We start from the raw sequence: 25,029 nt of genomic DNA on the forward strand, positions 1-25,029 counted from the left end.
TGTGCTTCTATTTCCTATCCTTGTGTCTGATACATGTGTGCTTCTATTTCCTATCCTTGTGTCTGATACATGTGTGCTTCTATTTCCTATCCTTGTGTCTGGTACATGTGTGCTTCTATTTCCTATCCTTGTGTCTGATACATGTGTGCTTCTCTTTCCTATCCTTGTGTCTGATACATGTGTGCTTCTCTTTCCTATCCTTGTGTCTGATACATGTGTGCTTCTATTTCCATTCCTTGTGTCTGATACATGTGTGCTTCTCTTTCCTATCCTTGTGTCTTATACATATGTGCTTCTCTTTCCTATCCTTGTGTCTGATACATGTGAGCTTCTCTTTCCTATCCTTGTGCCTGATACATGTGTGCTTCTCTTTCCTATCCTTGTGTCTGATACATGTGTGCTTCTATTTCCATTCCTTGTGTCTGATACATGTGTGCTTCTCTTTCCTATCCTTGTGTCTGATACATGTGTGCTTCTCTTTCCTATCCTTGTGTCTGATACATGTGAGCTTCTCTTTCCTATCCTTGTGTCTGATACATGTGTGCTTCTATTTCCTATCCTTGTGTCTGATACATGTGTGCTTCTATTTCCTATCCTTGTGTCTGATACATGTGAGCTTCTCTTTCCTATCCTTGTGTCTGATACATGTGTGCTTCTATTTCCTATCCTTGTGTCTGATACATGTGTGCTTCTATTTCCTATCCTTGTGTCTGATACATGTGTGCTTCTCTTTCCTATCCTTGTGTCTGATACATGTGAGCTTCTCTTTCCTATCCTTGTGTCTGATACATGTGTGCTTCTATTTCCTATCCTTGTGTCTGATACACGTGTGCTTCTATTTCCTATCCTTGTGTCTGATACATGTGTGCTTCTATTTCCTATCCTTGTGTCTGGTACATGTGTGCTTCTATTTCCTATCCTTGTGTCTGATACACGTGTGCTTCTATTTCCTATCCTTGTGTCTGATACATGTGTGCTTCTCTTTCCTATCCTTGTGATTGGTACATGTGTGCTTCTCTTTCCAATCCTTGTGTCTGGTACATGTGTGCTTCTCTTTCTTATCCTTGTGTCTGATACATGTGAGCTTCTATTTCCTATCCTTGTGTCTGATACATGTGAGCTTCTATTTCCTATCCTTGTGTCTGATACATGTGTGCTTCTCTTTCCTATCCTTGTGTCTGATACATGTGTGCTTCTATTTCTCCAACATAGGTGTGTCCGGTCCACGGCGTCATCCTTACTTGTGGGATATTCTCTTCCCCAACAGGAAATGGCAAAGAGCCCAGCAAAGCTGGTCACATGATCCCTCCTAGGCTCCGCCTTCCCCAGTCATTCTCTTTGCCGTTGCACAGGCAACATCTCCACGGAGATGGCTCAGAGTTTTTTGGTGTTTAAAAAATATATCTGTTGGTGCGAATCAAAAGGATTCCCATGGAACAGGGTAAAAATTCCTAAGATTCTATCCTTTTTACAAGAGGGTTTGGAGAAAGGATTATCTGCAAGTTCTTTGAAGGGACAGATTTCTGCTTTATCTGTTTTACTTCACAAGAAGCTGGCGGCTGTGCCAGATGTTCAGGCTTTTGCTCAGGCTCTGGTTAGAATCAAGCCTGTCTACAAACCTTTGACTCCTCCTTGGAGTCTCAATTTAGTTCTTTCAGTTCTTCAAGGGGTTCCGTTTGAACCCTTACATTCCGTAGATATCAAGTTATTATCTTGGAAAGTTTTGTTTTTGGTTGCAATTTCTTCTGCTAGAAGAGTTTCAGAGTTATCTGCTCTGCAGTGTTCTCCTCCTTATCTGGTGTTCCATGCAGATAAGGTGGTTTTGCGTACTAAACCTGGTTTTCTTCCGAAAGTTGTTTCTAACAAAAATATTAACCAGGAGATAGTTGTGCCTTCTTTGTGTCCGAATCCAGTTTCAAAGAAGGAACGTTTGTTGCACAATTTGGATGTAGTTCGTGCTCTAAAGTTCTATTTAGAGGCTACAAAGGATTTCAGACAAACATCTTCCTTGTTTGTTGTTTATTCTGGTAAAAGGAGAGGTCAAAAAGCAACTTCTACCTCTCTCTCTTTTTGGCTTAAAAGCATCATCAGATTGGCTTATGAGACTGCCGGACGGCAGCCTCCTGAAAGAATCACAGCTCATTCCACTAGGGCTGTGGCTTCCACATGGGCCTTCAAGAACGAGGCTTCTGTTGATCAGATATGTAAGGCAGCGACTTGGTCTTCACTGCACACTTTTACCAAATTTTACAAATTTGATACTTTTGCTTCTTCTGAGGCTATTTTTGGGAGAAAGGTTTTGCAAGCCGTGGTGCCTTCCATCTAGGTGACCTGATTTGCTCCCTCCCATCATCTGTGTCCTAAAGCTTTGGTATTGGTTCCCACAAGTAAGGATGACGCCGTGGACCGGACACACCTATGTTGGAGAAAACAGAATTTATGTTTACCTGATAAATTACTTTCTCCAAAGGTGTGTCCGGTCCACGGCCCGCCCTGGTTTTTTAATCAGGGTCTGATGATTTATTTTCTCTAACTACAGTCACCACGGTATCATATGATTTCTCCTATGCAAATATTCCTCCTTTACGTCGGTCGAATGACTGGGGAAGGCGGAGCCTAGGAGGGATCATGTGACCAGCTTTGCTGGGCTCTTTGCCATTTCCTGTTGGGGAAGAGAATATCCCACAAGTAAGGATGACGCCGTGGACCGGACACACCGTTGGAGAAAGTAATTTATCAGGTAAACATAAATTCTGTTTTCCTATCCTTGTGTCTGATACATGTGTGTGCTTCTATTTCCTATCCTTGTGTCTGATACATGTGTGCTTCTCTTTCCTATCCTTGTGTCTGATACACGTGTGCTTCTATTTCCTATCCTTGTGTCTGATACATGTGTGTGCTTCTATTTCCTATCCTTGTGTCTGATACATGTGTGTGCTTCTATTTCCTATCCTTGTGTCTGATACATGTGTGCTTCTCTTTCCTATCCTTGTGTTTGATACATGTGTGCTTCTATTTCCTATCCTTGTGTCTGATACATGTGTGCTTCTATTTCCTATCCTTGTGTCTGATACACGTGTGCTTCTATTTCCTATCCTTGTGTCTGATACATGTGTGCTTCTCTTTCCTATCCTTGTGTCTGATACACGTGTACTTCTCTTTCCTATCCTTGTGTCTGATACATGTGTGCTTCTATTTCCTATCCTTGTGTCTGATACATGTGTGTGCTTCTATTTCCTATCCTTGTGTCTGATACATGTGTGCTTCTATTTCCTATCCTTGTGTCTGATACATGTGTGCTTCTCTTTCCTATCCTTGTGTTTGATACATGTGTGCTTCTATTTCCTATCCTTGTGTCTGATACATGTGTGCTTCTATTTCCTATCCTTGTGTCTGATACATGTGTGTGCTTCTATTTCCTATCCTTGTGTCTGATACATGTGTGTGCTTCTATTTCCTATCCTTGTGTCTGATACATGTGTGTGCTTCTATTTCCTATCCTTGTGTCTGGTACATGTGAGCTTCTCTTTCTTATCCTTGTGTCTGATACATGTGTGCTTCTATTTCCTATCCTTGTGTCTCATACACGTGTGCTTCTATTTCCTATCCTTGTGTCTGATACATGTGTGTGCTTCTATTTCCTATCCTTGTGTCTGATACATGTGTGCTTCTATTTCCTATCCTTGTGTCTGATACACGTGTGCTTCTATTTCCTATCCTTGTGTCTGATACATGTGTGTGCTTCTATTTCCTATCCTTGTGTCTGATACATGTGTGTGCTTCTATTTCCTATCCTTGTGTCTGATACATGTGTGTGCTTCTATTTCCTATCCTTGTGTCTGATACATGTGTGTGCTTCTATTTCCTATCCTTGTGTCTGATACACGTGTGCTTCTCTTTCCTATCCTTGTGTCTGATACATGTGTGTGCTTCTATTTCCTATCCTTGTGTCTGGTACATGTGAGCTTCTCTTTCTTATCCTTGTGTCTGATACATGTGTGCTTCTATTTCCTATCCTTGTGTCTGATACACGTGTGCTTCTATTTCCTATCCTTGTGTCTGATACACGTGTGCTTCTCTTTCCTATCCTTGTGTCTGATACATGTGTGCTTCTATTTCCTATCCTTGTGTCTGATACATGTGTGCTTCTATTTCCTATCCTTGTGTCTGATACATGTGTGCTTCTATTTCCTATCCTTGTGTCTGATACATGTGTGCTTCTATTTCCTATCCTTGTGTCTGATACATGTGTGTGCTTCTATTTCCTATCCTTGTGTTTGGTACATGTGTGCTTCTCTTTCCTATCCTTGTGTCTGATACATGTGTGTGCTTCTATTTCCTATCCTTGTGTCTTATACATGTGTGTGCTTCTATTTCCTATCCTTGTGTCTGATACATGTGTGTGCTTCTATTTCCTATCCTTGTGTCTGATACATGTGTGTGCTTCTATTTCCTATCCTTGTGTCTGGTACATATGTGCTTCTATTTCCTATCCTTGTGTCTGATACACGTGTGCTTCTATTTCCTATCCTTGTGTCTGATACACGTGTGCTTCTATTTCCTATACTTTTGCCTGATACATGTGTGCTTCTATTTCCTATCCTTGTATCTGATACACGTGTGCTTCTATTTCCTATCCTTGTGTCTGATACGTGTGTGCTTCTATTTCCTATCCTTGTGTCTGATACATGTGTGTGCTTCTATTTCCTATCCTTGTGTCTGATACATGTGTGTGCTTCTATTTCCTATCCTTGTGTCTGATACATGTGTGTGCTTCTATTTCCTATCCTTGTGTCTGGTACATGTGTGTGCTTCTATTTCCTATCCTTGTGTCTGATACATGTGTGCTTCTCTTTCCTATCCTTGTGTCTGATACATGTGTGCTTCTCTTTCCTATCCTTGTGTCTGATACATGTGTGTGCTTCTATTTCCTATCCTTGTGTCTGGTACATGTGTGCTTCTCTTTCCTATCCTTGTGTCTGATACATGTGTGCTTCTCTTTCCAAAACGTGTGTCTGATACGTGTGTGCTGCTCTTTCAGAACCTCATGTCTTGTCTGTGTGTGCTGCTGTTTCAGAACCTCATGTCTTGTCTGTGTGTGCTGCTGTTTCAGAACCTCATGTCTTGTCAGCTTGTGCTGCTCTTTCTAAACCTTATGTCTTCTCCGCTTGTGCTGCTCTTTCTAAACCTTATGTCTTGTCTGTGTGTGCTGCTCTTTCGAAACCTCATGTCTTGTCCGCTTGTGCTGCTCTTTCGAAACCTCATGTCTTGTCCGCTTGTTCTGCTCTTTCTAAACCTCATGTCTTGTCCGCTTGTTCTGCTCTTTCTAAACCTCATGTCTTGTCTGTGTGTTCTGCTCTTTCTAAACCTCATGTCTTGTCTGTGTATTCTGCTCTTTCTAAACCTCATGTCTTGTCTGTGTGTTCTGCTCTTTCTAAACCTCATGTCTTGTCTGTGTGTTCTGCTCTTTCTAAACCTCATGTCTTGTCTGTGTGTTCTGCTCTTTCTAAACCTCATGTCTTTTCTGTGTGTGCTGCTCTTTCTAAACCTCATGTCTTTTCTGTGTGTGCTGCTCTTTCTAAACCTCATGTCTTTTCTGTGTGTGCTGCTCTTTCTAAACCTCATGTCTTTTCTGTGTGTTCTGCTCTTTCTAAACCTCGTGTCTTGTCCGCTTGTTCTGCTCTTCCTAAACCTCGTGTCTTGTCCGCTTGTTCTGCTCTTTCTAAACCTCATGTCATGTCCGCTTGTTCTGCTCTTTATAAACCTCATGTCTTGTCTATGTGTTCTGCTCTTTCTAAACCTCATGTCATGTCCGCTTGTTCTGCTCTTTCTAAACCTCATGTCTTGTCTGTGTGTTCTGCTCTTTCTAAACCTCGTCATGTCCGCTTGTTCTGCTCTTTCTAAACCTCATGTCTTGTCTGTGTGTTCTGCTCTTTCTAAACCTTATGTCTTCTCTGTGTGTGCTGCTCTTTCTAAACCTCATGTCTTGTCCGCTTGTTCTGCTCTTTCTAAACCTCATGTCTTGTCCGCTTGTTCTGCTCTTTCTAAACCTCATGTCTAGTCCGCTTGTTCTGCTCTTTCTAAACCTCATGTCTTGTCCGCTTGTTCTGCTCTTTCTAAACCTCATGTCTTGTCCGCTTGTTCTGCTCTTTCTAAACGTTATAGGTCGGTCACATATTCTCCATTCTTCAAATGGGTCTTTTCATCATTTACACTGCCTTTTTCAAAACTCTCTTTATTATAGAAATGAATAAAATGTGCCCCATGTCTTCATAAATAACCATATGCTTCTTTTCATTTACTCGCATGCAGATTTTTGATTTGATGGATGCAAAAGCAAGAGCAGACTGTATCAAAGAGATTGACCTCCTTAAGGTAAACAGTTTTCTGAAGAAGCTGTAAGATTTGTTTTGGTGTGCAACCTGTTGCTTTGATCATTTTTCTGTTTCTTCTTTCTAACGAGGCCCCTTCTTCATGTGCCACATACAGACTTTGAACCACTTAGTTTTCTCATATTTTATGAAGCTGTCATATTTCAGTAGGGAAGAAAGATGTTTATATCTTAAGGGAGACCATAATAAATGTTATCTGGTTCTTTATTTTACAAATGGCATCACACGATAATAAAAGTCCCTATAGTTTTCTCCAACATAGGTGTGTCCGGTCCACGGCGTCATCCTTACTTGTGGGATATTCTCTTCCCCAACAGGAAATGGCAAAGAGCCCAGCAAAGCTGGTCACATGATCCCTCCTAGGCTCCGCCTACCCCAGTCATTCTCTTTGCCGTTGTACAGGCAACATCTCCACGGAGATGGCTTAGAGTTTTTTAGTGTTTAACTGTAGTTTTTATTATTCAATCAAGAGTTTGTTATTTTAAAATAGTGCTGGTATGTACTATTTACTCAGAAACAGAAAAGAGATGAAGATTTCTGTTTGTATGAGGAAAATGATTTTAGCACCGTAACTAAAATCCATGGCTGTTCCACACAGGACTGTTGAGAGCAATTAACTTCAGTTGGGGGAACAGTGTGCAGTCTCTTACTGCTTGAGGTATGACACATTCTAACAAGACGATGTAATGCTGGAAGCTGTCATTTTCCCTATGGGATCCGGTAAGCCATGTTTATTAAGATAGTAAATAAGGGCTTCACAAGGGCTTATTAAGACTGTAGACTTTTTCTGGGCTAAATCGATTCATTATTAACACATATTTAGCCTTGAGGAATCATTTATTCTGGGTATTTTGATATGATTATATCGGCAGGCACTGTTTTAGACACCTTATTCTTAATCATAGTCAGAGCCTCATTTTCGCGCCGGTATGGCGCACTTGTTTTTGAGGACAGCATGGCATGCAGCTGCATGTGTGTGGAGCTCTGATACATAGAAAAGTCTTTCTGAAGGCATCATTTGGTATCGTATTCCCCTTTGGGCTTGGTTGGGTCTCAGCAAAGCAGATTCCAGGGACTGTAAAGGGGTTAAATATAAAAACGGCTCCGGTTCCGTTATTTTAAGGGTTAAAGCTTCCAAATTTGGTGTGCAATACTTTTAAGGCTTTAAGACACTGTGGTGAAATTTTGGTGAATTTTGAACAATTCCTTCATACTTTTTCGCAATTGCAGTAATAAAGTGTGTTTAGTTTAAAATTTAAAGTGACAGTAACGGTTTTATTTTAAAACGTTTTTTGTGCTTTGTTATCAAGTTTATGCCTGTTTAACATGTCTGAACTACCAGATAGATTGTGTTCTGACTGTGGGGAAACCAAGGTTCCTTCTCATTTAACTATATGTATTTTATGTCATAAAAAAAATTTAGTAAAAATGATGCCCAAGATGATTCCTCAAGTGAGGGGAGTAAGCATGGTACTGCATCATCCCCTCCTTCGTCTACACCAGTCTTGCCCATACAGGAGGCCCCTAGTACATCTAGTGCGCCAATACTCCTTACTATGCAACATTTAACGGCTGTAATGGATAATTCTATCAAAAACATTTTAGCCAATATGCCCACTTATCAGCGAAAGCGCGACTGCTCTGTTTTAGAAAATTCTGTAGAGCATGAGAACGCTGATGATATGGTTTCTGAAGGGCCCCTACACCAGTCTGAGGGGGCCAGGGAGGTTTTGTCTTAGGGAGAAATTTCAGATTAAGGAAACATTTCTCAACAAGCTGAACCTGATGTGATTACTTTTAAATTTAAGTTGGAACATCTCCGCGCTCTGCTTAAGGAGGTGTTATCCAATTTGGATGATTGTGATTATCTGGTCATTCCAGAACCACTATGTAAAATGGAAAAGTTCTTAGAGGCCCCGGGGCCCCCCGAAGCTTTTCCTATATCCAAGCGGGTGGCGTACATTGTTAGTAAAGAATGGGACAGGCCCGGTATTCCTTTAGTACCTCCCCCCATATTTAAAAAATTGTTTTCCTATAGTCGACCCCAGAAAGGACTGATGGCAGACAGTCCCCAAGGTCGAGGGGGCGGTTTCTACTCTACACAAGCGCGCCACTATACCCATAGAAGATAGTTGTGCTTTCCAAGATCCTATGGATAAAAAATTAGAAGGTCTGCTAAAAAAGATGTTTGTTCAGCAAGGTTCCCTTCTACAACCAATTGCATGCATTGTCCCTGTCACTGCAGCCGCGTGTTTCTAGTTTGATGAGCTAGGAAAGGCGATTATTAGTAATTCTTCTTCTTATGAGGAGATTATGGACAGAATTCGTGCTCTTAAATTGGCTAATTCTTTCACCCTAGACGCCACCTTGCAATTGGCTAGGTTAGCGGCGAAAAAATTCTGGGTTTGCTATTGTGGCAGAGCGCTTTGGTTAAAATCTTGGGCAGCGGATGCGTCTTCCAAGAACAAATTGCTTGACATTCCTTTCAAGGGGAAAACACTCTTTGGCCCTGACTTGAAAGAGATTATCTCTGATATCACTGGGGGCAAGGGCCACGCCCTTCCTCAGGATAGGTCTTTTCAAGACCAAAAATAAACCTAAGTTTCGTCCCTTTCGCAGAAACGGATCAGCCCCAAGGGCTACGTCCTCTAAGCAGGAAGGTAATACTTCTCAAGCCAATCCAGCCTGGAGACCTATGCAAGGCTGGAACAAAGGAAAGCAGGCCAGGAAACCTGCCACTGCTACCAAGACAGCATGAAATGCGGGCCCCCGATCCGGGACCGGATCTGGTGGGGGGCAGACTCTCTCTCTTCGCTCAGGCTTGGGCAAGAGATGTTCTGGATCCTTGGGCGCTAGAAATAGTCTCCCAAGGTTATTCTCTGGAGTTCAAGGGGCTTCCTCCAAGGGGGAGGTTCCACAGGTCTCAGTTGTCTTCAGACCACATAAGAAGACAGGCATTCTTACATTGGGTAGAAGACCTGCTAAAAATGGGAGTGATTCATCCTGTTCCATTAGGAGAACAAGGGATGGGGTTCTACTCCAATCTGTTCATAGTTCCCAAAAAAGAGGGAACGTTCAGACCAATCTTAGATCTCAAGATCTTGAACAAGTTTCTCAAGGTTCCATCGTTCAAGATGGAAACCATTCGAACACTTCTTCCTTCCATCCAGGAAGGTCAATTCATGACCAAGGTGGATTTCAAGGATGCGTATCTACATATTCCTATCCACAAGGAACATCATCGGTTCCTAAGGTTTGCATTCCTGGACAAGCATTTCCAGTTCGTGGCGTTTTCTTTCGGATTAGCCACTGCTCCTAGGATTTTCTCATAGGTACTAGGGTCCCTTCTGGCGGTGCTAAGACCAAGGGGCATTGCTGTAGTACCTTACTTGGACGACATTCTGATTCGAGCGTTGTCCCTTCCTCAAGTTAAGGCTCACACGGACATTGTCCTGGCCTTTCTCAGATCTCACGGATGGAAAGTGAACGTGGAAAAGAGTTCTCTATCTCCGTCAACGAGGGTTCCCTTCTTGGGAACTATAATAGACTCCTTAGAAATGAGGATTTTTCTGACAGAAGCCAGAAAAACAAAACTTCTAGACTCTTGTCGGATACTTCATTCCGTTCCTCTTCCTTCCATAGCGCAGTGCATGGAAGTGATAGGTTTGATGGTAGCGGCAATGGACATAGTTCCTTTTGTGCGCATTCATCTAAGACCATTACAACTGTTCATGCTCAGTCAGTGGAATGGGGACTATTCAGACTTGTCTCCGAAGATACAAGTAAATCAGAGGACCAGAGACTCATTCCGTTGGTGGCTGTCCCTGGACAACCTGTCACAAGGGATGACCTTCCGCAGACCAGAGTGGGTCATTGTCACGACCGACGCCAGTCTGATGGGCTGGGGCGCGGTCTGGGGATCCCTGAAAGCTCAGGGTCTTTGGTCTCGGGTAGAATCTCTTCTACCGATAAATATTCTGGAACTGAGAGCGATATTCAATGCTCTCAAAGCTTGGCCTCAGCTAGCGAGGGCCAAGTTCATACATCAACCATCAGGAGGGAACAAGGAGTTCCCTAGCGATGGAAGAAGTGACCAAAATCATTCTATGGGCGGAGTCTCACTCCTGCCACCTGTCTGCTATCCACATCCCAGGAGTGGAAAATTGGGAAGCGGATTTTCTGAGTCGTCAGACATTGCATCCGGGGGAGTGGGAACTCCATCCGGAAATCTTTGCCCAAGTCACTCAACCGTGGGGCATTCCAGACATGGATCTGATGGCCTCTCGTCAGAACTTCAGAGTTCCTTACTACGGGTACAGATCCAGGGATCCCAAGGCGGCTCTAGTGGATGCACTAGTAGCACCTTGGACCTTCAAACTAGCTTATGTGTTCCCGCCGTTTCCTCTCATCCCCAGGCTGGTAGCCAGGATCAATCAGGAGAGGGCGTCGGTGATTTTGATAGCTCCTGCGTGGCCACGCAGGACTTGGTATGCAGATCTGGTGAATATGTCATCGGCTCCACCATGGAAGCTACCTTTGAGACGAGACCTTCTTGTTCTAGGTCCGTTCGACCCACTCCAGCTGACTGCTTGGAGATTGAACGCTTGATCTTATCAAAGCGAGGGTTCTCGGATTCTGTTATTAATACTCTTGTTCAGGCCTGAAAGCCTGTAACCAGAAAAATTACCACATAATTTGGTATATCTGTTGGTGTGAATCTGCAGGATTCCCTTGGGACAAGGTTAAGATTCCTAAGAGTCTATCCTTCCTTCGAGAAGGATTGGAAAAAGGATTATCTGCAAGTTCCTTGATGGGACAGATTTCTGCCTTGTCTGTGTTACTTCACAAAAAGCTGGCAGCTGTGCCAGATGTTCTAGCCTTTGTTCAGGCTCTGGTTAGAATCAAGCCTGTTTACAAAATTTTGACTCCTCCTTGGAGTCTCAACCTAGTTCTTTCAGTTCTTCAGGGGGTTCCGTTTGAACCCTTACATTCCGTTGATATTAAGTTATTATCTTGGAAAGTTTTGTTTTTGGTTGCAATTTCTTCTGCTAGAAGAGTTTCAGAATTATCTGCTCTGCAGTGTTCTTCTCCTTATCTGGTGTTCCATGCAGATAAGGTGGTTTTGCGTACTAAACCTGGTTTTCTTCCAAAAGTTGTTTCTAACAAAAACATTAACCAGGAGATAGTTGTGCCTTCTTTGTGTCCTAATCCAGTTTCAAAGAAGGAACGTTTGTTGCACAACTTGGATGTAGTTCGTGCTCTCAAATTTTACTTAGCAGCTACTAAGGATTTCAGACAAACTTCGTCTTTGTTTGTTGTTTATTCTGGTAAACGGAGAGGTCAAAAAAGCAACTTCTACCTCTCTCTCCTTCTGGATTAAAAGCATTATCCGATTGGCTTATGAGACTGCCGGACGGCAGCCTCCTGAAAGAATCACAGCTCACTCCACTAGGGTTGTGGCTTCCACATGGGCCTTCAAGAACGAGGCTTCTGTTGATCAGATATATAAGGCAGCGACTTGGTCTTCACTGCACACTTTTTCTAAATTTTACAAATTTGATACTTTTGCTTCTTCTGAGGCTATTTTTGGGAGAAAGGTTTTGCAAGCCGTGGTGCCTTCCATTTAGGTGACCTGATTTGCTCCCTCCCTTCATCCGTGTCCTAAAGCTTTGGTATTGGTTCCCACAAGTAAGGATGACGCCGTGGACCGGACACACCTATGTTGGAGAAAACAGAATTTATGTTTACCTGATAAATTACTTTCTCCAACGGTGTGTCCGGTCCACGGCCCGCCCTGGTTTTTTTAATCAGGTCTGATAATTTATTTTCTTTAACTACAGTCACCACGGTAACATATGGTTTCTCCTATGCAAATATTCCTCCTTAACGTCGGTCGAATGACTGGGGTAGGCGGAGCCTAGGAGGGATCATGTGACCAGCTTTGCTGGGCTCTTTGCCATTTCCTGTTGGGGAAGAGAATATCCCACAAGTAAGGATGACGCCGTGGACCGGACACACCGTTGGAGAAAGTAATTTATCAGGTAAACATAAATTCTGTTTTTATATTGGTGGGATTAAAAGTAATACGTAAAGCTGTGAATTAAAGGGATATAAAGTAACGAAACTGATTTCCCCATAAGATTATAATGATGTGCAGCAACAAAAAACGTAAGTTCCCCGCTTGCGTTTTACCGAATAAAACTCCACATACATTGTTTTTAATGCACAAGAGGGTTCTTGGTAAGATATGCAAAATCTCAGTTTTTTTGCTTCAAATACTGTTTTCTTTTTAATGACACTATGAGTCCACTGATAATCTTAATTCCTATTGGGAATACCACTCCTGCCCTGCAGGAGGCGGCAAAGAGCACCACAGCAAAGCTGTTAAATAGCTCCTCCCTTCCCTCCCACTCCAGTCATTCTCTTTGCCTACGTTAAGTGCAAGGAGGTGGTAAAGTAAGGTGTTAGAAAAGATTCTTCAATCAAGAGTTTATTATTTTTAAAGTAGTACAAGATTGTGCTGCTTTGTTCTGGGGTGTAGCCGTAGTCCATATCAGTCTCATCAGTAGAGCAGTGGTGGTTTTAGAGCAATGGGAACTTGTGGGACATAATTCTCACTGCGCCTCCCATACTGATGCTGCCCTTACCAAGAATATCTGAGGGATATTACTCAGGACTTTCGTTTAATTACAGGTCCATGTGAGGGAGAGGACCTCTCAAACCTGGGAACTGCCTTGCTGTCAGGCAGAAGATGAGGTAAGTGCTGACTTTATTCTGGGGTTGAAGTAAAAACTCAGAAAAAAGGTTGGACACTTTATCTTTTATTTATACCTCCATTGAATTTGGGCTCTTTATCAGAGGGTTACAAGATAGATTCCCCTAGAGTCTTAGGGGACAGTTTGGACGCAGGCACTGGGGCTGAATGGGACATGTGTTCTCATCTCCCGGCGGTTTAATAATAGCCGACCGGGAGATCACATATTGCCAAGACCACAATGAGCTATACTGCAGAGAGCGAGCTCAGTGTGAGGTGGTTCCACGATTAAATTATAACACTCGGATTAGCAGCTGCCCAATCTGAAGCTGATCAGTCCGTTATTATGTTCCCGGCGGTTCCACTTAGTACAAATATTAATGGCGACCGAGAGATGGCTATTGTTAACGCCCATGATGGGCGGAGTTATGTGTGGTGCCAATTTAGTTGTGCACCACTTTGTTAGCATTTCCGGGTTTCGGAAGGAATAGAGGATTTAAGTCTGAGTGTTTGCTCTTGAAAGAGAAAGTAACGGACCGGACAGTGCTTCAGCTGAGTCTGAAATATTTACTGTGCAGAAGGGCTGGCAGGCACCACAGCTAGGTTAAGCTGAGGTGTAGAAGGGGTTTACAGTATCGTGTACCTATTCAACCATTTTTGCACACGTAAATAACACGTAAATAAAGAAGTAACATTTTTTTTCTGTGTTAGTTTTTATTTGATTATTCACCCATATGGGAGTCAGAGTGGTCCAAGAGACCCTACAAAGTGTCTCGTTATGTTTTTGAAACAAATGTGGAACCACAAATCCTTTTCTCTGTCCCCTATGTTGTGAGAGAACTTTACTATAGGAATTAAAAAAAATCTTCACAAGTGTCCAAATTTTTTTATAGCCCACACATGCAGTGCCCTGTGCTTCCTCGCAAACTCCACCTGGAGTTACTTGGCAAGACATCGCTTCCTAAGATCATTGAAGCGATATCTGATGCATTGTCTGTTTTCTTCTGTTAAGTGTGATCAGTCCACGGGTCATCATTACTTCTGGGATATTACTCCTCCCCAACAGGAAGTGCAAGAGGATTCACCCAGCAGAGCTGCATATAGCTCCTCCCCTCTACGTCACTCCCAGTCATTCTCTTGCACCCAACGACTAGATAGGATGTGTGAGAGGACTATGGTGATTATACTTAGTTTTATATCTTCAATCAAAAGTTTGTTATTTTAAAATAGCACCGGAGTGTGTTATTATCTCTCTGGCAGAGTTTGAAGAAGAATCTACCAGAGTTTTTGTTATGATTTTAGCCGGAGTAGTTAAGATCATATTGCTGTTTCTCGGCCATCTGAGGAGAGGTAAACTTCAGATCAGGGGACAGCGGGCAGATGAATCTGCATAGAGGTATGTAGCAGTTTTTATTTTCTGACAATGGAATTGATGAGAAAATCCTGCCATACCGATATAATGTCATGTATGTATACTTTACACTTCAGTATTCTGGGGAATGGTACTTCACTAGAATTACACTGTATGAAATACATAAAGCTGTTTAATAACTAGAGATTATGTTTAACGTTTTTGCTGGAATGTAAAATCGTTTTCATTTGCTGAGGTACTGAGTGAATAAATGTTTGGGCACTATTTTTCCACCTGGCAGTTGCTTAATCTGTTTTCTGACAGTTTCTGTTCTCCCTCACTGCTGTGTGTGAGGGGGAGGGGCCGTTTTTTGGCGCTTTTACTACGCATCAAATATTTCAGTCAGCAACTCATTGTATTCCCTGCATGATCCGGTTCATCTCTACAGAGCTCAGGGGTCTTCAAAACTTATTTTGAGGGAGGTAATTTCTCTCAGCAGAGCTGTGAGAATTATAGTTTGACTGAGATAAAAAACGTTTATTCTGTAATTTGTTTCCTGCTTTCAGAATTTGTTATCTTTGCTAATAGGATTAAACCTTTGCTAAAGTTGTGTTGTTTACAAGGATTGAGGCTATAACTGTTTCAATTTATTAATTTTCAACTGTCATAAATCTTCTGTGCTTCTTAAAGGCACAGTACGTTTTAATATTATTCTAATTGAATTGTATTTCCAAGTTGCAAGTTTATTTGCTAGTGTGTTAAACATGTCTGATTCAGAGGATGATACCTGTGTCATTTGTTGCAATGCCAAAGTGGAGCCCAATAGAAATTTATGTACTAACTGTATTGATGCTACTTTAAATAAAAGTCAATCTGTACAAATTGAACAAATTTCACCAAACAACGAGGGGAGAGTTATGCCGACTAACTCGCCTCACGTGTCAGTACCTACATCTCCCGCTCAGAGGGAGGTGCGTGATATTGTAGCGCCGAGTACATCTGGGCGGCCATTACAAATCACATTACAGGATATGGCTACTGTTATGACTGAGGTTTTGGCTAAATTACCAGAACTAAGAGGTAAGCGTGATCACTCTGGGGTGAGAACAGAGTGCGCTGATAATATTAGGGCCATGTCAGACACTGCGTCACAGGTGGCAGAACATGAGGACGGAGAACTTCATTCTGTGGGTGACGGTTCTGATCCAAACAGACTGGATTCAGATATTTCAAATTTTAAATTTAAACTGGAAAACCTCCGTGTATTACTAGGGGAGGTGTTAGCGGCTCTGAATGATTGTAACACAGTTGCAATACCAGAGAAAATGTGTAGGTTGGATAAATATTTTGCGGTACCGACGAGTACTGAGGTTTTTCCTATACCTAAGAGACTTACTGAAATTGTTACTAAGGAGTGGGATAGACCTGGTGTGCCGTTCTCACCCCCTCCGATATTTAGAAAAATGTTTCCAATAGACGCCACCACAAGGGACTTATGGCAAACGGTCCCTAAGGTGGAGGGAGCAGTTTCTACCTTAGCTAAGCGTACCACTATCCCGGTGGAGGATAGCTGTGCTTTTTCAGATCCAATGGATAAAAAGTTAGAGGGTTACCTTAAGAAAATGTTTGTTCAACAAGGTTTTATATTGCAACCCCTTGCATGCATTGCGCCGATCACGGCTGCAGCGGCATTCTGTATTGAGTCTCTGGAAGAGAACATTGGTTCAGCTACTCTGGACGACATTACGGACAGGCTTAGAGTCCTTAAACTAGCTAATTCATTCATTTCGGAGGCCGTAGTACATCTTACTAAACTTACGGCGAAAAATTCAGGATTCGCCATTCAGGCACGCAGGGCGCTGTGGCTAAAATCCTGGTCAGCTGATGTTACTTCTAAGTCTAAATTGCTTAATATACCTTTCAAAGGGCAGACCTTATTCGGGCCCGGGTTGAAAGAGATTATCGCTGACATTACAGGAGGTAAAGGCCATGCCCTGCCTCAGGACAAAGCCAAAGCCAAGACTAGACAGTCTAATTTTCGTTCCTTTCGTAATTTCAAAGCAGGAGCAGCATCAACTTCCTCTGCACCAAAACAGGAAGGAGCTGTTGCTCGCTACAGACAAGGCTGGAAACCTAACCAGTCCTGGAACAAGGGCAAGCAGACTAGGAAACCTGCTGCTGCCCCTAAAACAGCATGAATTGAGGGCCCCCGATCCGGGATCGGATCTAGTGGGGGGCAGACTTTCTCTCTTCGCCCAGGCTTGGGCAAGAGATGTTCAGGATCCCTGGGCGCTAGAGATAATATCTCAGGGATACCTACTGGACTTCAAATACTCTCCTCCAAGAGAGAGATTTCATCTGTCAAGATTGTCAACAATCCAGACAAAGAAAGAGGCGTTTCTACGCTGCGTACAAGAGCTCTTGTTAATGGGAGTAATCCATCCAGTTCCACGATCGGAACAGGGACAGGGGTTTTACTCAAATCTGTTTGTGGTTCCCAAAAAAGAGGGAACTTTCAGACCAATCCTGGACTTAAAGATCCTAAACAAATTCCTAAGAGTTCCATCGTTCAAGATGGAGACTATTCGGACAATTTTACCTATGATCCAAGAGGGTCAGTACATGACCACTGTAGATTTAAAAGATGCTTACCTTCACATACCGATTCACAAAGATCATTATCGGTACCTAAGGTTTGCCTTCCTAGACAGGCATTACCAGTTTGTGGCTCTTCCATTCGGATTGGCTACAGCTCCAAGAATCTTCACAAAGGTTCTGGGTGCTCTTCTGGCGGTACTAAGACCGCGGGGAATCTCGGTAGCTCCATACCTAGACGACATTCTGATACAAGCTTTCAAACTGCCAAGTCTCATACAGAGTTAGTGCTGGCATTTCTAAGGTCACATGGATGGAAGGTGAACGAAAAGAAAAGTTCACTCGTTCCACTCACAAGAGTTCCCTTCCTGGGGACTCTTATAGATTCTGTAGAAATTAAGATTTACCTGACAGAGGACAGGCTAACAAGACTTCAAAGTGCTTGCCGCACCCTTCATTCCATTCAACACCCGTCAGTGGCTCAATGCATGGAGGTAATCGGCTTAATGGTAGCGGCAATGGACATAGTACCCTTTGCACGCTTACACCTCAGACCACTGCAACTGTGCATGCTAAGTCAGTGGAATGGGGATTACTCAGACTTATCCCCTTCTCTGAATCTGGATCAAGAGACCAGAAATTCTCTTCTATGGTGGCTTTCTCGGCCACATCTGTCCAGGGGGATGCCATTCAGCAGACCAGACTGGACAATTGTAACAACAGACGCCAGCCTTCTAGGTTGGGGTGCCGTCTGGAATTCTCTGAAGGCTCAGGGACAATGGAGTCAGGAGGAGAGTCTCCTGCCAATAAACATTCTGGAATTGAGAGCAGTTCTCAATGCCCTCCTGGCTTGGCCCCAGTTGACAACTCGGGGGTTAATCAGGTTTCAGTCGGACAACATCACGACTGTAGCTTACATCAACCATCAGGGAGGGACAAGAAGCTCCCTAGCTATGATGGAAGTATCAAAGATAATTCGCTGGGCAGAGTCTCACTCTTGCCACCTGTCAGCAATCCACATCCCGGGAGTGGAGAACTGGGAGGCGGATTTCTTAAGTCGTCAGACTTTTCATCCGGGGGAGTGGGAACTTCATCCGGAGGTCTTTGCCCAAATACTTCGACGTTGGGGCAAACCAGAGATAGATCTCATGGCGTCTCGACAGAACGCCAAGCTTCCTCGTTACGGGTCCAGATCCAGGGATCCAGGAGCAGTCCTGATAGATGCTCTGACAGCACCTTGGGACTTCAGGATGGCTTACGTGTTTCCACCCTTCCCGTTGCTTCCTCGATTGATTGCCAGAATCAAACAAGAGAGAGCATCAGTGATTCTAATAGCACCTGCGTGGCCACGCAGGACTTGGTATGCAGACCTGGTGGACATGTCATCCTGTCCACCTTGGTCTCTACCTCTGAAACAGGACCTTCTGATACAGGGTCCCTTCAAACATCAAAATCTAACTTCTCTGAAGCTGACTGCTTGGAAATTGAACGCTTGATTTTATCAAGACGTGGGTTTTCTGAGTCAGTTATTGATACCTTAATACAGGCTAGGAAACCTGTTACCAGAAAGATTTACCATAAGATATGGCGTAAATACCTATATTGGTGTGAATCCAAAGGTTACTCTTGGAGTAAGGTTAGGATTCCTAGGATATTGTCTTTTCTACAAGAAGGTTTAGAAAAGGGTTTATCTGCTAGTTCATTAAAGGGACAGATCTCAGCTCTGTCCATTCTGTTACACAAACGTCTGTCAGAAGTTCCTGACGTCCAGGCTTTTTGTCAGGCTTTGGCCAGGATTAAGCCTGTGTTTAAAACTGTTGCTCCACCATGGAGTTTAAACCTTGTTCTTAATGTTTTACAGGGCGTTCCGTTTGAACCCCTTCATTCCATTGATATAAAGTTGTTATCTTGGAAAGTTCTATTTTTAATGGCTATTTCCTCGGCTCGAAGAGTCTCTGAATTATCAGCCTTACATTGTGATTCTCCTTATTTGATTTTTCATTCGGATAAGGTAGTCCTGCGTACTAAACCTGGGTTCTTACCTAAGGTAGTTACTAACAGGAATATCAATCAAGAGATTGTTGTTCCTTCTTTATGCCCAAATCCTTCTTCAAAGAAGGAACGTCTACTGCACAACCTGGATGTAGTCCGTGCTCTAAAATTTTACTTACAGGCAACTAAGGAATTTTGACAAACGTCTTCTCTGTTTGTCATTTACTCTGGGCAGAGGAGAGGTCAAAAAGCTTCCGCTACCTCTCTTTCTTTTTGGCTTCGTAGCATAATTCGTTTAGCTTATGAGACTGCTGGACAGCAGCCTCCTGAAAGAATTACAGCTCATTCTACTAGAGCTGTGGCTTCCACTTGGGCCTTCAAGAATGAGGCCTCTGTTGAACAGATTTGCAAGGCTGCAACTTGGTCTTCGCTTCATACTTTTTCCAAATTTTACAAATTTGACACTTTTGCTTCATCGGAGGCTATTTTTGGGAGAAAGGTTCTTCAGGCAGTGGTTCCTTCTGTATAAAGAGCCTGCCTATCCCTCCCGTCATCCGTGTACTTTTGCTTTGGTATTGGTATCCCAGAAGTAATGATGACCCGTGGACTGATCACACTTAACAGAAGAAAACATAATTTATGCTTACCTGATAAATTCCTTTCTTCTGTAGTGTGATCAGTCCACGGCCCGCCCTGTTTTTAAGGCAGGTAAATATTTTTTAATTTATACTCCAGTCACCACTTCACCCTTGGCTTTTCCTTTCTCGTTGGTCGAATGACTGGGAGTGACGTAGAGGGGAGGAGCTATATGCAGCTCTGCTGGGTGAATCCTCTTGCACTTCCTGTTGGGGAGGAGTAATATCCCAGAAGTAATGATGACCCGTGGACTGATCACACTACAGAAGAAAGGAATTTATCAGGTAAGCATAAATTATGTTTTTTTTCATTTCTGCATTCCCGACCTCATGGCGACGGAAAAATTTCTAGTCCGCAGGGGTCTGGTCATAGGAGGTGGTCAGGTGCCGTTTTAGTTTTTACTACTTTAGTCCATATTCAAATATCCTCTATCCAGTTATGGAGGATTCTGATGCTGAGACTGTGGTAATTTCAGATTCAGTTACAGAGGGTTCTGATACTGATTCTATTTTGATTTCAGATTCTGTGTCCGGTGATGAATCCGGAGTGGCTTTGTTGACGCCTGTCAACCAGTTTTGTTCCGTATGCCATTTCAGAGCGCCTGGTTCCTCGGGCTTGGGGAATCAAGGGACTGCTGAGCCATCCACCTCTGGGGGTCCTGTCCTCCGAGAGGTGAGTTCCCTACCAAATCATACTTCTGCACATGCGGGTAACCCAGTTTATGGTTCCTCCATGCAAGGTGGAGTGTTTCCCCCGGAGGCTGCAGCACATTTTCGCTTCCACATAATGTTGGCGATTGTTCGTCTGTAGAGTCCAGACGTTTATTTGAGAATGTGCTTGTGCCCTATTGTCCTGGGCCTTCCACCTTTGGGAGGGCCTCTACAGTTCCCCGTGGGGGTATCTGTCCCTGAGTGTTGTGCCTTCCGTTACAGGATTGCACGCCTTTGTGTGTTGCTCAGACATGTTTTTTAGTTATTGAAGGACCCTATCGTTACCCTATACAGGGATTTTCAGTCTGATAATTCGAATGGTGCACTTCATTAGAAATGTGGGGATAAAGTAATCTCCTGATTGTCATTTGAGATATTTCCCAGTTTTGTGAGATAGGGCTCCGTTTGACTGGTCCTGCGGGTCGGCCTGTGTCTTTTTGGGCGTTAACCTCTGGGTTGCCTTATATTTTATTTATATCCCATGGGATGCCTTTTATTTGTTTTTCTTTCCATCCGGAACCTTCTGGGATTGATACTCTATTACTTCTTTGGAAGTTGTTGGACATGTTAGTCCTCTGTTACAAATGTCTGTTTTATGTTTTTTCCCCTACGAGGGAGAATTTATGCAGCTTGCCGGTTGGGATCCTAGGTGCAGCCTGGTCCTGTCAGGTTCGTTTGGTCTTGCGGCTGTTCAGACATGTGGCGCTGTTCTGCTTGGCTGGTTCGGTAGAAGCGCCGAGTGCTCAGGTTATCATTGTTTGTTTTCATGTTAAGCTAAGCATTCAAGAGGACCTGTGAGGTGGGAAGGATTGTTTTAGTCTTTATAGCCTTCAGTCATAAATGACTGGGCAGGGGAGTTTTTCCGCTGCGTCATTCTATCTGACATCTGATTTCATCAGAACTTAGAGTTTCCTCCTCCATGTGCTGGAGGGTGGGAGGGCTTAATGCCCCTTACCGCAATTGAGCAGTTTGTCCTTTGTTTCTAGGCCTCTGGATTTGTCCTTTTGGGCTTGATCCAACAGCTTGTACGGGATAGCTGTCTAGCATGCGGAAGGTTTGTAGTTCAAACCTGTTGCAGCTCTTAACACCTTGCAGGTGTACACGTAAGCTGTTTCTAGAGTATCTAGATGCAACTCTTACTCTTGACTGAGTTATAAGAGGCCTTTTGGGTCTTCTTCCATTGCCTCTGGGTGAGTGGATCTCCTTTTAGGGATCTGTGTTTCCGGGTGATGGTTGTTCCCTGCGTGGATTTTTGTTTAGCTCTGGGTTTTCCGGTGCTGGGTAGGCTTTGTGCCTTCTCTTCCTTGTGTCCTCTGCTTGTGCGAAGGTGTTAGGGAGACTAGTCCTGTAAGTAGGATTTTTTTACCTCGAGGTATCCCTTGGTCGTCCTGAGGCTCTGAGAAGTATCTTCATACGACTTCTAGCCTTGCTCCTTGGAGCGTTGGACTTTAGCTAGGGGTGGTCCCTTCCTTTGGTCGAGATTTTCGAGTTCTCTCGCTATCTGGATTTTCTGGATAAGCATCCATACGCTTGTGTCTGTTTTTTTGGCCAGTTGGGGTGTTTAGTTCTAGGCTAAGGTTTGCCTGAACTATTGGGTACCCGGACCTGTTTTTCTCCCTGAGACTTCCGGTAGCTGAAGCTTCGCTTGGCCTTTTTACTGACCTAGTCTGGGTGGTTTTGGAATCTTGGATCTCAGGGCTGGTCGGGGGGTTCCACAGTAGTGGGAACTGGGGCTATGTCGTTGCTCCATCTACTTAACCTGGTCATGGTTGGCCCGGATTTCAGAGTATTTTTTACTCTTTGCCACAGAGTGACTCTTGTCCTCTGGTGTTTAGACCTGTGGCTTGAGCCTTAAGAGTGGTTGGTCCATACCCAGCTGCTGGCGTTGGATGTCCAATTTCTGGTGCGCCTTAGGGTTGCATTCCCCTGGTTAGCTTGCCAGTGTTCCCGTGGATTCCCTGCTCTGCAGGCGAATGGGTTGGCTGCTCCTCTGCTTGGCAAGCTACTTGTAGGGGGGTCCTTTTCTAGGACATCTGTGCTGGGAATTTCTCTTCCCATTAGCCAGTGCCTTCGGGCCTTGAGGACAGTTGCTGCTCTTCCGGCATCATCCCTTTTCTTTAGGGGATATTCTCCTCCCTATGGAGAATAGAGTCCTCGCTTGGGGCTTTTTCTGGATGGGAGGCATTAAAGGTGGGATTGGTTCCCCCGGGGGTCTTGTTGGCTCCAAGCAGCCTTTTTTGGCCTTTATTTTGATAGATCCTTAGGTCTATGGCCTTGTTGTCTGTTTTCAGAGTCGGGTTGTACTTGTTCTCTGTGGGGATGGCTGTGCTATCCTTACGTTTGTTCCTGTACCTGTTTCAGGATTCTTTGTTCCCCTGTTTTGGATCCCTGAGGCTGGGTTGGTCCAGCTGGCTGTGGGTCTGCAGGTCAGGATGGCCGAGTGGTTTATGGAGCTGCGTTCGGTCACAGTCTCCTCGGGATGTGTAAGCTTTGTTGAGTCTATCCTGTTAGTTTAGTCGGCTAGGGTATATATTTTCCTTCAACTGGCTCCATTGATTTCAGAAGAGAGTTTACTCTTTCTTCGGTTTCTGAGGGCATACTCTCCTTCTCGGGGGGCCTCGATTGAGGTTTGTGTTCCCATTTTTAGGGTCCTGTGTGCAAGTCCGGTGACTTAGGTTGTCTGGAGCGTGCCCTCTGTCTGGGGGTTGCTTTTGCGGTCTGTTTTTTACTTGACTGCTTCTTCTTACTCTCAAGTATCCTCTGTGTCGTCCTGTTATGGACTGTGTTTTCAATCTTGGGGTTCCCTCCTGGGTGCATTACACACTTTTTCATGGTCGTATGCCTTTCTATTCTTGACACTGGGAGGACTTTGCCTTTTCAGTTGCAATCCGTACTTGCAGGATGTTGATGAGACGTCTGTTCTGTCTCTGTGCCCGGTCTTATCCCGGGTTTCGCTTGGTATAGATGTGGCCTCCTTTCCTTGTTTGGGCCCCTTTGGGCCTCTGTGAGTTGAACTCACTTGTGGAGGTGTTCTTTTTTGTATTAGGGGACCTTTCCGTTTCCTTGGTTTTCCCTTGCCTTGTTTCCTTGAGGGTTTCAGCTGGTGTCTCCTTCATTTGTGGAGATGAGCGGTGGAGGACTGTTGGGCGACGGTGTCTCCTTGATTAATGTTGGCTCAGTCGTGTCAGTTTGCGGTCTCTGGTTTGGCTTCTGGACTAACTGCGAGTCAGTGTCATTGGGACTTTTTCCTTTTCAAATTTTCTCGGCCTTGGACGAATTGGTGTTTTTTCTCGGGTAGAGGTTCAGGCATGGTGCCCTCAGTATGGGCCGCCTATGTACCCTCCCGTCTTGGCATTCAGTGTCCTCTATAGCTTGGGTATTGTTTTCCCAGAAGTAATGAATGCAGCTGTGGACTTTCCATTTAAGAAGAAAAACATAAATTATGCTTACCTGACAATTTCCTTTTCTTCTGATGGAAAGAGTCCACAGCTCCCCACCCGTAATTTTATGTGGGGCGTCCTTTTATTCTTCTGGCACCTTTCAACCTGATATTTCTTCTACTGTTCCTTGTTCCTCGGCAGATTGACTGGGGGATGAGGGGAGTGGGAGGAGTATTTAAGCCTTTGGCTGGGTTGTCTTTGCCTCCTCTTGGTGGCCAGGTTCTTATTTCCCAAAAGTAATGCAGCTGTGGATTCTTTTCATCAGAAGAAAAGGAAATTATCAGGTAAGCATACATTAGCTATCGAGCAACAAGATTTAGCAGCCACTTCCCTATTATCTTCCTGTCCAGCAGCTTGACGTGAGGGTGCCTAACTGCCTGTTATTCACTGCAGATTGAAATGCATAGAATAGGTGCAGACCCAATATTATCTAACATGCTAACAATGCAGAGAACTGATTGCAGAATAATGCAAGTAAAAAAACGTTTTTGTTCATTAAACTTAGTTTGATGATGATGCAGTCTGTTGTGTGATTATTTAATTAGGTGATGTTAGCAAATGTTTTTGTTCATTAAACTTAGTTTGATGATGATACAATCTATATTATTAGGTTTATAATGGTAGGTATAGGTATAAAAAGTCTACACACCCCTGTTGAAATGTCAAGTTTCTGTGATGTAAAAAAATGAGACAAACCAGGAGTTCCCTAGCGATGTTGGAAGTCTCGAAGATTATTCGCTGGGCAGAGTCTCACTCTTGCCACCTGTCAGCGATCTACATCCCAGGCGTGGAGAACTGGGAGGCGGATTTTCTAAGTCGCCAGACTTTTCATCCGGGGGAGTGGGAACTTCACCTGGAGGTATTTGCTCAACTGATTCTTCGTTGGGGCAAACCGGATCTGGATCTCATGGCATCTCGCCAGAACGCCAAGCTTCCTTGTTACGGATCCAGGTCCAGGGACCCGGGAGCGGTGCTGGTAGATGCACTAGCAGCCCCTTGGGTTTTCAACATAGCTTATGTGTTTCCACTCCTTACTAATAATCTCTGTAAGCCTCTTTGGTATAGGAAAAACGTCAGTACACACCGGCACCGCGTAGTATTTATCCAGCTTACATAATTTCTCTGGGATTGCCACTGTGTCACAATCATTCAGAGCCGC

At 43.8% G+C, this 25,029-nt stretch overlaps 1 protein-coding gene across 4 annotated transcripts in view; it reads left to right on the forward strand.

The window, feature by feature from the left end:
- Positions 1–25,029, forward strand: part of NEK7 (NIMA related kinase 7) — a 247,263-nt gene that overhangs the window by 117,878 nt on the left and 104,356 nt on the right. For all 4 annotated transcript variants that reach the window (XM_053693799.1, XM_053693802.1, XM_053693803.1 and 1 more), the window contains one exon: positions 6,313–6,375. In XM_053693799.1, the coding sequence (XP_053549774.1) occupies positions 6,313–6,375 (63 nt within the window). The remainder of the gene's footprint in view (positions 1–6,312; positions 6,376–25,029) is intronic.

This window comes from Bombina bombina, chromosome 10 (assembly GCF_027579735.1).
Source record: "Bombina bombina isolate aBomBom1 chromosome 10, aBomBom1.pri, whole genome shotgun sequence".
Classification (NCBI taxonomy): Eukaryota; Metazoa; Chordata; class Amphibia; order Anura; family Bombinatoridae; genus Bombina; species Bombina bombina.